This window comes from Cydia fagiglandana, chromosome 18 (genome assembly GCF_963556715.1).
Source record: "Cydia fagiglandana chromosome 18, ilCydFagi1.1, whole genome shotgun sequence".
Classification (NCBI taxonomy): Eukaryota; Metazoa; Arthropoda; class Insecta; order Lepidoptera; family Tortricidae; genus Cydia; species Cydia fagiglandana.
In genome coordinates, this window is record NC_085949.1 from 6,193,996 (window position 1) to 6,209,923 (window position 15,928).

A 15,928-nucleotide genomic window follows, 5' to 3' on the forward strand; every position below is an offset into this window, starting at 1 on the left:
ATCAAAATAAACCGTGGTTTGTTTACGCCGATGAGTCACGGAATGCGTTTACTTCGAGAAGGTTGAAAGTAGGAGTAGGATGGCTATTTACAATAGTTGATTCAAAGTCATCTACGCCGTAGTATTTCCAGAACACCTTCATCAGTATCGAATCGTGAGAAGCGTCGGTGGGACTTGGCAAACCTAGCGCTCTGTCATCAATGATTATTCTTTCACTTTTCTTCCGCAATACAATTACGCAACTTAGCACTTTGGCTCAAACGTCGTAAACAAAATATTACGTATTTCTAATGAGTAATAGCGAGACATATCCTGTTAAATCATTGGATAAAAATGGTTGTACAGGTGTACCTAACCGTTTAACTGAGGCGGTTGGGGGCTGTCCATAAATTACGTCATCAATTTTTGACGATTTTGGACCCCCCCCCCTATAATCATCCAATATTCATGCTTTAAATGACCTCATTTCCTCCTACTTCATGTTACCGTCATCCGATGTCCAGACCCCCCCCCCCCTAATTTGAAATGACGTAATTTATGAATAGCCCCTTGGTAAGAAATTATTATAGTTAACTAGTTTAACTACGGTTTGGTTGAAGGCTTAACTGCATGAAGCTTATTGTGAAGTGTGAAAATGTAATATATAAGCTAGTTTTTGCCCCAAAACTAATGTATTCACCAACCAACCCCCTGAGATAAAAGTGGACCTTAAAGACCTACCTACTGTAGCTATACACAGTACATAGGTTTTTTAACTCTAATATTTTTTCTCTATTAAATTAACCTTCATACAAAACAAAACGTTAACGTAATTATGACCCTTGTTAATAATCAGCTATAATTTCCGAAGAACCTGCGTGGAATAACACAGTTTACGAGTTAGTGTTGATAAAAAAGACGCATTATATACATATTTATAATTGTATATGTATACTCTAGTCCAGCCATACTCTAACCCCCTTATTCATAAACGTTTACTAAAGTTGACAAGCCGATAATAATCGTTTGTCCCTTTCCATCATACTAATACGTCGGAAAGGGACAAACGATTATTATCGGCTTATCAACTTTAGTGAACGTTTATGAATAAGGGGGTAAGTGTGTTCCGCGGAACCCTAGGGTTCCGCGACACCCCTGCAGGGGTTCCGCAAGAATTTAGAACACTATGCTTTAGTCGCCTCGAAAAATTATATGTAGGGTTAGATTAAATTTTACGTACAATGTAGGGTTCCATCAAATATTTCGCTTTCCAAAAGGGTTCCGTCAAAAAAAAATTGAGAAACGCTGCTCTAGTCATTAATAGTGTATAAAGTGAAATTTTATGGGCTTACAAATAAAGTCCAAAACCCGCCATACTAACTGCCACTGCAGCTGTAAGAAAGGGATAAAACGTAAACTTTATTTAGGCTCGTAAGCAGAGATAATTAAAACAAAATGTATAATGTACACATTTAATAATCTTAAAAGCCTGGGTCCCAACCGGTCCGGTCGCTAGCGTCAACCAGCTTGTAACAGACTAACGTGTCCCCCGGGCTCACGGACACTTCGGTCGAATCCAACCGCAAGCCGCACTCCATGTCACGCTTTATTGTGTTTACTTCGTCTTTCAGATGTTTCATGGAGGCTAATTTACCTGAAAAAAAAAACGTGGTCAAAGATGTATATCTGGCAATTTCATTAAGGTCCACTTGCACCATTCCACTTAACCGGGGTTAACCGGTTAAACCTGGAGTTACCATGGCTACCAGTACAATTTGACACTGGGTTGACGGTTAAACCGCTAAACCCCGGGTTAGTGGGACAGTGCAAGTGCAAGCCTTAGAGCTCATTTAGACGATGCGGGAACTCGCATGCGTTTCATTACATTCCGGGTTTTGGTCGGTCGGTTGAATTGGAGGTAACCAGTCCGCAATGTAACTAAAATCGCATGCGAGGTCGCGCGCCGTCTAAATCAGCCCTAAGGCCCAGTGGGTTCAGGTTCTTTCAGTCGCACTGAGCGTAAGCGTGAGCGAGATCGCTATACGTGCCCGGCGCGGATATCATGTTTATGAATTTTTATATTTGTAAGTTTTGTATGTATTTGGCTTAGGACGGTATTCCGCCTATGGGAAGCAAACTCTGCGTAGGTGGCCACACTAGCACATAAAGTAAACAAACCTCATTGACATCATCAATCACTCGCGCGTCACTATGTCAATCACATGGCCTACCGTGAAACATGACGGTAAAAAGTTCGGTTTCTGCCCCTCTATCACTCTTGCATATTCGATCAACAGAGAGGCAAATAAAGAAATTACGATTTTCGCGTTTCGCGGTAGGCCACCTGTAACCTGTAAACAAACCGCCTTGGTGCATCAATGTCATAGTGAAAACTTGTTAAAAAGCTGTTTAAGGCCTAGTGTGTATAAGTTACTCTATGGTTTACTAAACAAATTAGTGCTGCACTCTGACGGCAGAACATTGCAGTAATACTCGGATCCCTATTCCTTTGTCTAATATGTACTGCGTTTCACATTTTGCTTAATGAGAGAGTAAGACGCAATGATATTGGACAAAAAATTAGATAGATGGAATACCACACTTAACCAGTAATCTAAGGGCATTAGCATTTATAGTGTGTAGCTTTCAAACAGAGCTCGACGGCTAATCCTATTGTCTATTGTTAAGTAAAACCACACGTGCCACGTGCCACAACCACCTGCATAAAACATACGTACTTTGGTTACCGAGTGCCGGCGAGTCGAACGCTACAAACCAGTCTAAAATGTGTCATCGAGATGCGTAACAAAGGCGCGTTATCGGAGAGCGCACCTACACTCGTTTTTTGAGCGTTGGACTAGCCCACGCTCAGGTGCCAAATATAATAATGAAGATTTTTTGCAGGTATTTAGCACGTGCGGTATTACTTAACAATAGACAATAGGATTAGCCGTCGGGCTCTGTTTGAAAGCTACACACTATACCTTCGTAGATGACTTCTCCGCCCCGTATGAGTCTGTAGAGCGCGTTGCGTTGGAGTGAGCCCTTCACGCAGCGGCACCCGGCCACAGGCACTTTGCGCTTGCCCTCCGTCACCATGAACTGCTGGAGGACGTTGGCTTCACCTAGATAATGAATATTTATCAGTTATCTATGCGACGTGAGGCTTGTATTGTATAATGTCGGACTCGCGCACGAAGGGTTCCGTACCATTACGCAAAAAAACGACTAATAAATCACGTTTGTTGTATGGGATACCCACTTAATTATTTATTTTATTTTGTTTTTAGTAGGTATTTGTTATAGCGGCAACAGAAATACATAATCTGTGAAAATTTCAACTCTCTAGCTATCACGGTTCTCCAGTTACAGCCTGGTGATAGACAGACGGACACCAGAGTCTTAGTAATAGGGTCCCGTTTTTACCCGGTTTCTCCTCGGTGGGCGAATCCGACTCGCACTTGTCCGGTTTTTTTCGCAAATGGCGTGCTGGCGACGTCATTCGCCAGATCTAAACGCTTTTGGAATCTCAAATTGTCACTATAAGTGCTTACCTATAATCTCTTCCTCCTGCCTCTTCGGGATCCTCGCGCTGAGCTCATCCTTCACATCGTCAACGAGTTTGTAAATGATGTTGTGTTTCTTCAAGCCAATGTTCTTGTTCTTGGCCTCGACGACCAGCGGCGTGGGACAGTCCACGTTGAACGCGTATATGACGGCGTTGAACGCTTCTGCTATCTGAAAGTAACGGTTTTTTATCAGGGGACATCTTACACAGATCAACCTGGCCCCAAACTAAGCAACGCTTGTAATATGGGTGCTAGGCGACGATAAACATACATATATAGATAAATACGTACTTATATAGGTACATAGCAAACACCCATGACTCAGGAACTAATATCTGTGCTCATCACACAAATAAATGCCCATACCGGTATTCCAACCCAAGACCATCGGCTTCATAGGCACGGCCACTACCCACTGGGCCAGACCGATCGCAATTACAACAACTCGTTCCAATTTACAGTCGCTTACAATTTTGATTAACAATTATAGGCATTCACAAATATTGGAAGAAAAAAATCTTAGAGACCTATTTTGAAAATGAAATGAAAATGAAAATATTTATTTCAGACACCAAGTATCCATATTTTTGTCTACAAAACTAAGTATTAGTAATATTAGTAGGTAACAAAGAAATATAAAAACTATACAGATAAACTCTAATGTTAGTGTTAGTAAAACATATAATGCTCATTGGACCGAACATGCATTGTCATCCAGTGAGTTATAAGAGGGCTATCGACCCTTTCCGCAATCACCTTCAGGAGTGTGTTGGTGCTGCCCCGCACGCGTTGCCACAGGGACGCCACCCTTTTGCGCAGCACTGCGTGGAAGCCGTCTGTGCTCCACTCGGCGAACATCCCCGACGCGCTGCATCGCCAGGGCAGCCCCAACAAACCCCTGAAGGCGTTGTTGTACTGGACACGCAGAGCACTAAACGTTTTTTTGGTGTAGTTGCTCCACAGGTTGCACGTGTACAGGTTTACAGGTTTGTATTTACCCGGTGTAAAATATTCTTCATACATAACAAAGTTTATTTTTCATATGCTTGCTTAAGTGTTATAACATAACATGGGTATGGAGACATTACAAACAAGTTTACCTCCAGATCGTTCGGAGTGACAGGACCAACTCCAAAGTGGACAAGGTCGAGTCGCACGGTGTCATGCTCATCGTATGTCTCCAGGATGTCCAGGATCGCCTCCACGGAGCCGTCCACGTCACCTTTCACATAAATATAATAAAATAGATGCGAATTTTCTCAACCCTAACGTACAGTCAGCTGCAGAGAGAGCTAGGTGCCCCCCCCCAAACAACTTTCAATGCAAGGGGGGTCACCTCTCTCTGCAGCTGACTGTACATTTTGCAATCGTAGTATCTACGAGTGTTCAATCCAAAGTCCCCCAGGTTAGTTAATTAAAATAACACGTTGGTATTATTTTTTTTAATACTTACTCAACAACAACACAATAACAGTAAAGAATTTACGTTCTGTTTGTTCTGAGTTCTGACCCTTTGACATTGAAAATCCTTATCCTTATGGCCCGATTAGAACAATGCTTAATATAAGGGTGGTATTCTACTTGTCTAATTTCTCTCTCTCACTAAGCAAAATGTGAGACGCAAATACAAATTGGACCAAGATATTGGACTGACGGAATACTGATCTGTCAGTGTCAAAAGTATCATTTTTCAACCAAAAACATCACTTTTGACACTGACAGATCGGTAGCGTATCGGTGTGACATCTTATTTGTCTCGTAATTTTACCTTTAACTATAACGCTGAGCGTCGGATGGTCGTCGTACTGGATCATCTTCTGCCGCGGTCCCACGGGTCGTAACTGTTAACAAAAATCGACTGACTTCGTTAATAAACAAATATACAAAGTTTTCTAAATTAGTAATACATTTATTGACCCAAAAATAAAAAATAAACATAATAATAACAGCATAGGTACCTTCAGATCCACAGCGCAAGCTTCGTCAATTCATAAAAAGTTATATACTTTAAATACAAAAAATATAGTAGAACATATTAAAATTAAAATACGCCCCACAGTTAACATCAAAATTGAAATACACCAAGTCAAGAGCGCTACTTTTTTCGCTCCAGTGTTTTTGACTATCGATATTTGTAAATAATTGAATAAATGTTGAAAAAAATAGTAGGCGCCACTCTTACACAGATCGACCTAGCCCCAAACTTAGCAAAGCTTGTACTATGGGTGCGCCAAAGTTCATATAAAATTGCGAATTCGATTATTGAAACTCCGAAAATGTATCTCATACAATTTTACATCCTAATGATCATTATACATTTTCATTTTAAACAATACTCATTGGAACATCGAATTTATTATAATCATAGTGTCATTCTACACAGATATTTCTATTACTAAAATTTATGATAATTTATTCGACATATCGATTTCTACATATTAGATTTTATTTACAGAAGCATGCACCTGCAATAGTAAATTCTAAATAAGAAAAAAGACAAAAATAAAAAGAAAAGTAGATCAAGTCAGGTTAAAATCCTGCCAGAAAGGTGGGTTAGGTTAGGTTAGAACTGCGACCCTTACAGAACCGAAATGCTGCCAGACAGGTGGGTTAGGTTAGGTTAGAACTGCGACCCTTACAGAACCGAAATGCTGCCAGACAGGTGGGTTAGATTAGGTTAGATCTGTGACCCTCACAGAACCGAAATGCTGCCAGAAAGGTGGGTTAGGTTAGGTTAGAACTGCGACCCTCACAGAACCGAAATGCTGCCAGAAAGGTGGGTTAGGTTAGGTTAGAACTGCGACCCTCACAGAACCGAAATGCTGCCAGAAAGGTGGGTTAGGTTAGGTTAGAACTGCGACCCTCACAGAACCGAAATGCTCCCAGAAAGGTGGGTTAGGTTAGGTTAGATCTGTGACCCTCACAGAACCGAAATGCTGCCAGAAAGGGGGGTTAGGTTAGGTTAGAACTGCGACCCTCACAGAACCGAAATCCTGCCAGAAAGGTGGGTTAGGTTAGGTTAGAACTGCGACCTTCACAGAACCGAAATGCTCCCAGAAAGGTGGGTTAGGTTAGGTTAGATCTGTGACCCTCACAGAACCGATATGCTGCCAGACAGGTGGGTTAGGTTAGGAAATAATATTATGGGCACAGATACATTCTCAGTGACAACATTATGAGTAATAAAAAACGGAATATGAATCGTTATGAATAATGTAGGTAGTAGTACAAAAAACTATTAAAAAAATATATGAGAAACAATTTTCGGAGAAATGATGATTATGACTACAAAGCGGTATTATTAGAAATATTCGAATCATTAATTGTATATGAGCCAATATGGACCCTTGTACTATGGATATTAGGCAATGATGTATATACTTATACACATAAATACATACTTCGATGAATAGAAAAAATCCTTATCTAGAGAACAAATTGTCTTTTGTAAATATCCCGTACCCGCATCCTGCCCATAGCCCGTTTCCTCTCTAGTTGCTGGCGGTACTGCTGGCGGTGAGTGGCTTCCTTAGCGGCGATCACTTCGAGGTCGGACGCTTGCTTCTCCTTCATACGCTGGTTGTGTCGCCATCTCATCACCTCGGCGGCGCGTTTCTAGACAAGTTTCAATTTTGTTAAAGTTTATGAAGTAATCTGTTTAGATAGATAGATAATCTATTTATTTGTACGTACCTACGAACGTATGAGTACCTTATGAAAATTACGTAAGGGTTGTATTTGTATTCCACCTGTCTAACATCTTGATCCAATGTGCATTGCGTCTCACTCTCTCACTAAGCAAAATGTGAGATGTAAATACACATTGGCCAAAAAAATCGGACAGGTGGAATATCACCCTAAGATACATTTTTATATGGAAAGCCATCATACTACACTACTATACTTTGCATCTTTATTATTTAAATAAAAGTAAACAAAATTTACCCTCAAATGGCTCCTTAAGTCGACTATAATAGCAAGCTAGCGACGACACTGGAATCGATAGCAGTGTTTAACACACCTAACAGCATTTCACCACACCCTTGACCAGTAAGAAGGTTAAAAGGGTTGTTACCTATGAGCTGACTTTGAGCACCTGGTCACCGGCGGAGGGCAGCTCCCGCCAGCCCAGCACGGACACGGGAGTTGATGGCGGCGCTTCCAACACGACACGGTTCTCCGCAGAGATACACTTAACACAACATTGCACCCAAACCTAGACCAGTAGCATCAGTGTGCAGGTTATAGGGGTTGTTACCTCTGAGCTGACTTCGAGCACCTGGTCGCCGGCGGAGGGCAGCACCCGCCAGCCCAGCACCGACACGGGAGTTGATGGCGGCGCTTCCAACACGACACGGTTCTCCGCAGAGATACACTTAACACAGCATTGCTCCCAATCCTCGACCAGTAGCGTCAGTGTGAAGGTTAAAGGGGTTGTTACCTCAGAGCTGACTTCGAGCACCTGGTCGCCAGCGGATGGCAGCTCCCGCCAGCCCAGCACCGGCACTGGAGTTGATGGCGGCGCTTCCAACACGACACGGTTCTCCGCAGAGATACACTTAACACAACATTGCACCCAAACCTAGACCAATAGCATAAGTGTGAATGTTAAAAGGGTTGTTACCTCTGAGCTGACTTCGAGCACCTGGTCACCGGCGGAGGGCAGCTCCCGCCAGCCCAGCACGGACACGGGAGTTGATGGCGGAGCTTCCAGCACGACACGGCCTTCAGCGGAGTTTAACACGCGCACCTACATAAATATTACAGTAATTAGGCCTGACAATGATATCTGCCAGCAAAAAACTTTCATTCAAAACAATTGTGATTGGTTATTGTAAAGACAATAAAGTCTTAGAAGACGATGCAAAACAAAATAACGTAGAACTTTGTACGGTACGAGTAGCGATCTAATGTGTTCACAAAATGGCGTACCTTGGCCCAGCCGCTGCCAGCTACAATGACACTGCCGCGGCGTAGAGTTCCCCTTTGCACCAGGACTGTAGCTTGTTTTCTAAAAACATAAGAACAATATTATAGAGTAAAAATAAAAGTAAAAGTCAGCTCTAAATAGCACGAAGATATCAAATTTTATGTCAGATAATTTTATACCTAATAATATACATTAAATGTTAGCGTAAAAACATCGGCGTAGTTAGTAATGTGCATTTGATTTGGTGAACTCATGACATTTATTTGAGTGTAGGTATAACTTATCAAACTATTATTACAAATAGATAAGTGTTGAGTTGAGACTGAGATAAACATGTTGACAACATAAACTTAGAGCACTGTTTCCCATTCTCGGGGGTAGCGAAGTCTGTATAAGGGGATCACGGGACTCTCAACCCTTTAGTAAAAAAAAACAATAGGATAGAACAAGGGAAGGTTTGCCCGGCTTATTGTATGTACACTATGTACAGTACTTGCATGAAAATCATCATTTAAATAAAGAACTTATTCAAAGAGAACAAGATAAACAAACAATTGCATGACTTTTCAACTGCGATTACTGCATATGTTGTTAGCACGCCAGAAAAGGGGCCGAGATTTATTTTAAAGCCAAACTTAGAGCATACACCCAGTTCTAGGATCGAGTTGCGCCTCAATGACAACTCCCTCGACATATCCGCTCGGGTCCGCCTTCAACTCCATAAGCTGAGCTTGCAGCGTCAACGCTTCCACTAAAGTATCCAGGTTGGTTTTCTTCAGCGCTGAGACTGGGATGGCTTGGACACTAAAAGACTAAACTTAGAGCATATACACACCCAGTTCTAGGATCGAGTTGCGCCTCAATGACAACTCCCTCGATATATCCGCTCGGGTCCGCCTTCAACTCCATAAGCTGAGCTTGCAGCGTCAACGCCTCCACTAAAGTATCCAAATTGGTCTTCTTTAGCGCTGAACTGAGACTGCGATGCATTAGACACTAAAATACTAAACATAGAGCATATACACACCCAGTTCTAGGATCGAGTTGCGCCTCAATGACCACTCCCTCGACATATCCGCTCGGGTCCGCCTTCAACTCCATAAGCTGAGCTTGCAGCGTCAACGCCTCCACTAAAGTATCCAGGTTGGTTTTCTTCAGCGCTGAGACTGGGATCGCTTGGATGTCGCCGCCGAGGGCTTCGCAGACCACGCCGTGCTGCGCTAGGGAGCGCATCGTGTTTTCCTGGAACAGAGGTGTTGCTACCGAAGTGATTCCAAAACTGATGTCCACTGACCTTTTTTTACATTTTTAAAATTTGAAGTAAAATGGAATATTATCAGATTATAACTCCAGTCTCGGGAGATTGGCCGACAGCTCATACCAACTGAGCTACCAATTTACTTTTTTTTATGCTATAGGTACATCGCTTTCGTAAATTCGTAACCATGGTTGCCCTGATAAGAATATGAATAAAAAATGTTTATTAGCACAAATAATAAATAATACAAAACTAAAATTCATTCACATAAATATTTGAATATCGGTAAAGCGTTAAGCATAACGAAACTACTCGCAGGTCACAGATGATAATAATTTATTTTAATTAATGTCAGATTTATAAAATATGTATACATACTTAATTTCAAGAGCAGTTTTTAGAGGAAAAAAAACGATTTTTAAATATATATCATATGTGAGCTGCTCAACAAAAAAGTAAACTTGAGGCATACCTACAATGTTCACACCTGGCTTGTCGATTTTGTTGATCGCCACCAGAATGGGCACTGGAAACAAAACAGTACATTAAAACGTTTTACTACAGCAATAATTAGTCGTGTCATAAAATACTCTTAAAAATCGCCTATTTGCGGAAATCATGGCGAGTAGTTAATAAAAAAGTTTGATTCACTCCAACACCTATTAAAGAATGAAACGATAAGTCTTACATTGGTGGCCAGTTTAACACCAGTACGGATATGATGGTCGTTCTTGTCTACATGACAGCGTGATAAAACGGTGTCCGTCACTTTCTATCCCACGGTGTTAAAAAGTGACAGATATTTTATCACGTGGCTAAAGATGGATAAAGCTATCCATAATACGCCTGCAGATAGCAATAGTTGCTGGTAAAAATTTGTAAATTTATTATTATTTTATTATTATTATTGTGTAAGCAGGCAGGCAGTTGTGACAACTGATATTGCCTGTATCCAGTAATCATTAATAGTTATCGTTGACCAGTAGATGTATTGATGTGTCTGTCTAATTTATTTTTAAATTGGTTCACATTTTGTGCTGAAACCACATCTTCGGGGAGTTTGTTCCAAGCCCTCACTACTCGGTTGCTCAGAAAGTGTTTGTATGGGTTACTGTGGGACCTATGCCTTTCTAACTTTAAGTGATGACCTCTCAGACGGGTGTTGTTGTTGCGCTTGAACATCTCATGAAAATCCTTGAGGTCATAGTGCCCAGACAGTATTTTGTATGTTTCTATTAGGTCTCCACGTTCTCTGCGGTGCTTAAGAGTAGTGAGCTTCAGTTCCTTCAGTCTCTCCTCATACGGCTTGTTCTTAAGTTGCCTTGGTAGTTTTGTGAAACTCCGTTGAACCTTCTCCAGCATATCTATGTCCTTGGCAAAGTAAGGACTCCAGGCTTGAAAAGCATATTCCAGTATCAAATTTCTCCTACATTACATTCTTTTTTTTTTATTAGCTTGGATAAGTGTCCCACTGCAGGGCAAAGGCCTCCCCTTCTTCCACTCAACCCTGTCTTTCGTAGTTTCCCGCCAATCCGGGTAAAATGCGTCCAAGTCGTCCCGCCATTTCCTTTTCGGTCTGCCTGCACTTCGGCCAGCACCATCTATGGTGTTCCGTGGGTCCCACTCTGTAACTATTTTTGCCCACCTTTCAGGGTGCAAGAGGGAGACATGTCCAGCCCAGTCCCACTTAAGCTTATTTTTTATTTTATTAATTAGTCACATTTATTTATTAATTATTTGGGGGAAGAAGTGGCTCCAGGTTGCACAAGACCGTGACAAATGGCGTAAAATGAAGGAGGCCTACACCCGAAGGGTAGAAAAAGGCTAAAGAGAGAGAGAGAGAGAGAGATTTATTAATTAGCAGTGGCGGCGCGTCCATAAAAGCCGATTCCCACCGGCTTGCCTGTTTTTGGACGTTTGAGCAGAGTTGTAAAGGAAATAAGTAAGCCAAATTAGCCCCGGCTTGCCTATGGATATGTTTGACGCTCCGCCACTGTTAATTAGTCACTAACCATTAGCTTCCCTCGCTATCCTTACAGACTCCACGGTCTGCTCCATGACGCCATCGTCGGCAGCGACCACCAGAACCACTATATCGGTAGCGAACGCGCCGCGAGACCGCATGGCTGTGAACGTCGCTAGTAAATACTTGTGTATCGTATCCTGCTATATGAGTCACTGACCGTTAGCTTCCCTCGCCATCCTTACAGACTCCACGGTCTGCTCCATGACGCCATCGTCGGCAGCGACCACCAGAACCACTATATCGGTAGCGAACGCGCCGCGAGACCGCATGGCTGTGAACGTCGCTAGTAAATACTTGTGTATCGTATCCTGCTATATGAGTCACTGACCGTTAGCTTCCCTCGCCATCCTTACAGACTCCACGGTCTGCTCCATGACGCCATCGTCGGCAGCGACCACCAGAACCACTATATCGGTAGCGAACGCGCCGCGAGACCGCATGGCTGTGAACGTCGCTAGTAAATACTTGTGTATCGTATCCTGCTATATGAGTCACTGACCGTTAGCTTCCCTCGCCATCCTTACAGACTCCACGGTCTGCTCCATGACGCCATCGTCGGCAGCGACCACTAGAACCACTATGTCGGTGGCGAACGCGCCGCGAGACCGCATGGCTGTGAACGTCGCTAGTAAATACTTGTGTATCGTATCCTGCTATATGAGTCACTGACCGTTAGCTTCCCTCGCCATCCTTACAGACTCCACGGTCTGCTCCATGACGCCATCGTCGGCAGCGACCACTAGAACCACTATATCGGTGGCGAACGCGCCGCGAGACCGCATGGCTGTGAACGCCGCGTGGCCGGGCGTGTCGAGGAATGTTACTGTTTCGCCGGACGCCAGTTTTACTGTGGACAAGGGAAATAAATTTAGTTCATAGCAATAATTCACTAACGTGATGACAACTAACTTCTAGTGTACCACAGAGTGATGTCTCCAAGGAGGTCATTAGAAATTCTAGATATGTACTCAACTAACGAGAGTGAACAGCAAACTTCGACCTTAAAACCTAATGTTTAAAGCTCAATACCAACAAACTCCTGGTACAAAATTGAGTTGTCTCTCAACGCCTTCAGTAAAGTAGTATTGTCTATAACATAGATAATCATGTAGCATAGATAATCTCAAGCTTATACTTAAAATCCAACCTTAAAAAGCATATAGACGTGTCTCTCAAAGCGTCTAATAGTGTAGTTTTCCCGTGCTGCAGGTGGCCCATAACGCAGACGTCGGGCGGCCGGTGTCGCAACCCTTCGGGCTGTGCTGCCGGCGCTGGGATAGCGTTCTTGTATAGCTAATATCGGCCTTAAAACCTACAATATAAAGACCAACCTTCAAACGCTCCAATATGCTGCGTAATTCCACCGAACTCTTGATCGACGACGGATGTGTCTCTCAAAGCGTCTAGTAGCGTAGTTTTCCCGTGGTCCACGTGTCCCATAACGCAGACGACAGGCGGACGGGGTCGCAGGGCTTCTGGTGGCGCAGGTGGGGCTGGGACTGCGTCCTTGTTCTACGGAGTATAAATAATCTAATCAAAATTCAAATCACTTTGATTCTTCTGTTTAGACAGCCTAACTCGAGTTTTTGCTTGATGTGAATCATACACGTAAAATGATTTTTGGTAAGTGCAAGCTTTAATTGCAGACTGTAGTTGAAGTTGATGCTTTCGAAGTATTGGACTAGTCGAAAATTCAAGTGTTCTACCAAAAATTCATTGATTATGTTAAGCCCCGTCTCCATATCGCGCGGCAAACCATCGAACATTGGCTCGCGCGGCAGCCAATGTTCGATGGTTTGCCGCGCGATATTGAGACGAGGCTTTAGAAATGTAAAATGTAAGACAAATTCGAGCTTGACAGCTATGTATGCTCTTTGCTAGTAGATATAGAAGACCTAACTAACCACCTCCATCATCAGATCAGCTTGATGATTACGGTACCAAATTATTATGTTACCATCTGTTTTGCATACAGTTTTAAATCAATATGACTTAGAAAAGGTTTAAGTTAAGTTGTATTGCTAGACTTTTATTACAACGTTAATTAGCTACAAGTCAATTTGATACAAGCTTTTTATAAAGCCACTTGCCTCCTCAACCTCTGCCTCTTCATCAGGCCTAGGCACCAGTTTAAACCTGAATCCTGATATTTTAACTATGTCGCGAACAACCTGCGGGTTGTGTATCACAGTGTCGGCTTTGTAGTTTATGTCTGATGTCTTATCGGCAAACTCCAATACTTTGAAGACATGGTCTGAAAATAGACAAAAAATGTCGAATGATTACAAAAAAACAATTACAAGTAGATACAATACATTGTAAATTGTAATTTATGATTCAAAAGAGGTTTATTAGAGTAAATTAATATTTTTCTAAGAACATTAAATTCTTTTTTTTTTTATTTTAGTTTACTGCAGGAAAAAAGAATCATGCATGATGTAAGGTCCATTCACAATATCGTCCCTTTTCACAGGTACCATGACATTTATCAATTTTGATCTACTAAAATAAGGGGTCATCCATTAATTACATCACACGTTTAGGGGGAGGGAGGGGGTCAAGAAAATGTGACATATTGTGACATGGGGGAGGGGGGAGACACAAACTTTGTGACGTCACTTTAACTTCATCAGTAACGACAGTAACCGAGAATTTATTTAATAGAATTTTATTCGCTATACATTTAAATAACAAGTTTTTAAAACGATAATCGTTTTTATTCGTTTAATTTTCTTTCCTAAGCAGTTTTGGGTTATAAAATTACTAATATTTATATAGTGAAAAATATTTTGATAAAATATTAATAATACTTAGGTACTTACTTAATTTGATTTGGCGATTTCATAGAAAAAATGTGATGTCACACTAGGGGGGAGGGGTTTGCCAAATGTGACCAAGTGTGACAAGGAGGGGGGAGGGGTCAAAAAACCTAGAAATTCGTGTGACGTAATTAATGGATGACCCGTAATGAACTTTCTATTATTTCTCGGGTGCTGCCTCTACATAAGTCCCAGGACAGAACCGAAGCATTCATATGGTAAACCCTTAAGATTTCATCAGTGTTGAAAGAAGCCCTTTGTTGCCTCAAATACACATCTCCCAATAGTCCAGGACATCATTGTTTTCTGTATGAGAAACAAAGAATAAGCATTAGGTACAGTCAAAGTCAAAAATATGTTTACACTATTGCACCTTATTACTTTGTAATAAGACTAAAAATGTAAACATATCTTTGACGTCAACGGTAGATAGTTTACATACCAACATCCTTCTTAAGCACCTCAGCCACATCTCTCACTGTCATGTTCCTCCATATCCCCACCACTTCCGAACCCGCTTTTGGGGAGTATCTGATAGCCTGTCTCCCTTGAGTTTCTACAGCCTAAAATAAACAAAATTCTTAACATCATTATTACAGCACACAAAAAAATTAACTAAAGTGTTTCATTAATACAATTCAACTATGAAATGTATGTAATACAGAGAGCTAGGTAAATGGTACATAATAAAGTTAGTTTGCTATACTATTGGCATTACTATATCCAGGCATCTGGCAGCTGATTTTACACACCTTTTCTTCTATGGATCTACGTTTCTTGCAATAGATACATGTTACTGACAGTTGACGAGCCTGAATGATAATATCTGGTGTTTTTTTGATACTTGTTAACAGTGGCAGTGTTTCTCTCTTCAATGATCTGATAGGTAAACTGAAAGGGAGATAAAGTTGTTATACAATTTAAGGCAAATTATTCATTCTAAATAAAACCAACCTTTCTACTTACCGTAATAAAAGGTTCCTGTACATGTTGTATAGTTTTATAAAATACTAAATTAGAACTAAATAGTAATTACACAATGGTATTGCATGTAAATAAAGTTAGGGTTATAAAAAATTAAATAACCATATAAAAACTTTCTTAGAAACCCACGCGCTTGTCGGCCATATATACATTACTTTTTAGCATAATTGTGAGTGAATCTAGCGTATTAGCCAACAAATTGTACGTTAATGCAGGAATTAAAACTGCAAAACATAACCTCAACTTTTGACACTAGCCTGAAAACTATGCTGAAAACTGACATAAAACACAGATAAGATAACATGCGTTTCGTTACCTTACCGTAATTATAAGTATAATAAAATATGAGAAAGTATATTTTAA

At 41.4% G+C, this 15,928-nt stretch overlaps 1 protein-coding gene across 1 annotated transcript; it reads right to left on the reverse strand.

Annotated features, from left to right (window-relative positions):
* Window positions 1-1,449: 1,449 nt before the first annotated feature.
* Window positions 1,450-15,814, reverse strand: LOC134673327 (translation initiation factor IF-2, mitochondrial). The gene is made up of 16 exons (XM_063531297.1): window positions 15,548-15,814; window positions 15,334-15,472; window positions 15,024-15,144; window positions 13,853-14,016; window positions 13,094-13,274; window positions 12,433-12,609; window positions 10,213-10,262; window positions 9,506-9,720; window positions 8,481-8,559; window positions 8,173-8,298; window positions 7,011-7,163; window positions 5,317-5,389; window positions 4,649-4,770; window positions 3,534-3,717; window positions 2,964-3,104; window positions 1,450-1,633 (listed from the first exon to the last, which is right to left on the reverse strand). The coding sequence occupies exons 1-16, from the start codon at window positions 15,568-15,570 to the stop codon at window positions 1,461-1,463; spliced, it is 2,121 nt and encodes a 706-aa protein (XP_063387367.1). The 5' UTR covers window positions 15,571-15,814; the 3' UTR covers window positions 1,450-1,460.
* Between the last annotated feature and the right edge of the window lie 114 nt (window positions 15,815-15,928).

Excerpts from the sequence above, each read along its gene's own strand:
- LOC134673327 (XM_063531297.1), bottom strand. The coding sequence starts at position 15,570 with ATGTACAGGAACCTTTTATTACG. Across the intron at positions 15,145-15,333 it reads GTAGATCCATAGAAGAAAAG|GCTGTAGAAACTCAAGGGAG; the intron begins GTGTGTAAAATC and ends TGTTTATTTTAG. Across the intron at positions 13,275-13,852 it reads AAGAGGCAGAGGTTGAGGAG|AACAAGGACGCAGTCCCAGC; the intron begins GCAAGTGGCTTT and ends TATACTCCGTAG.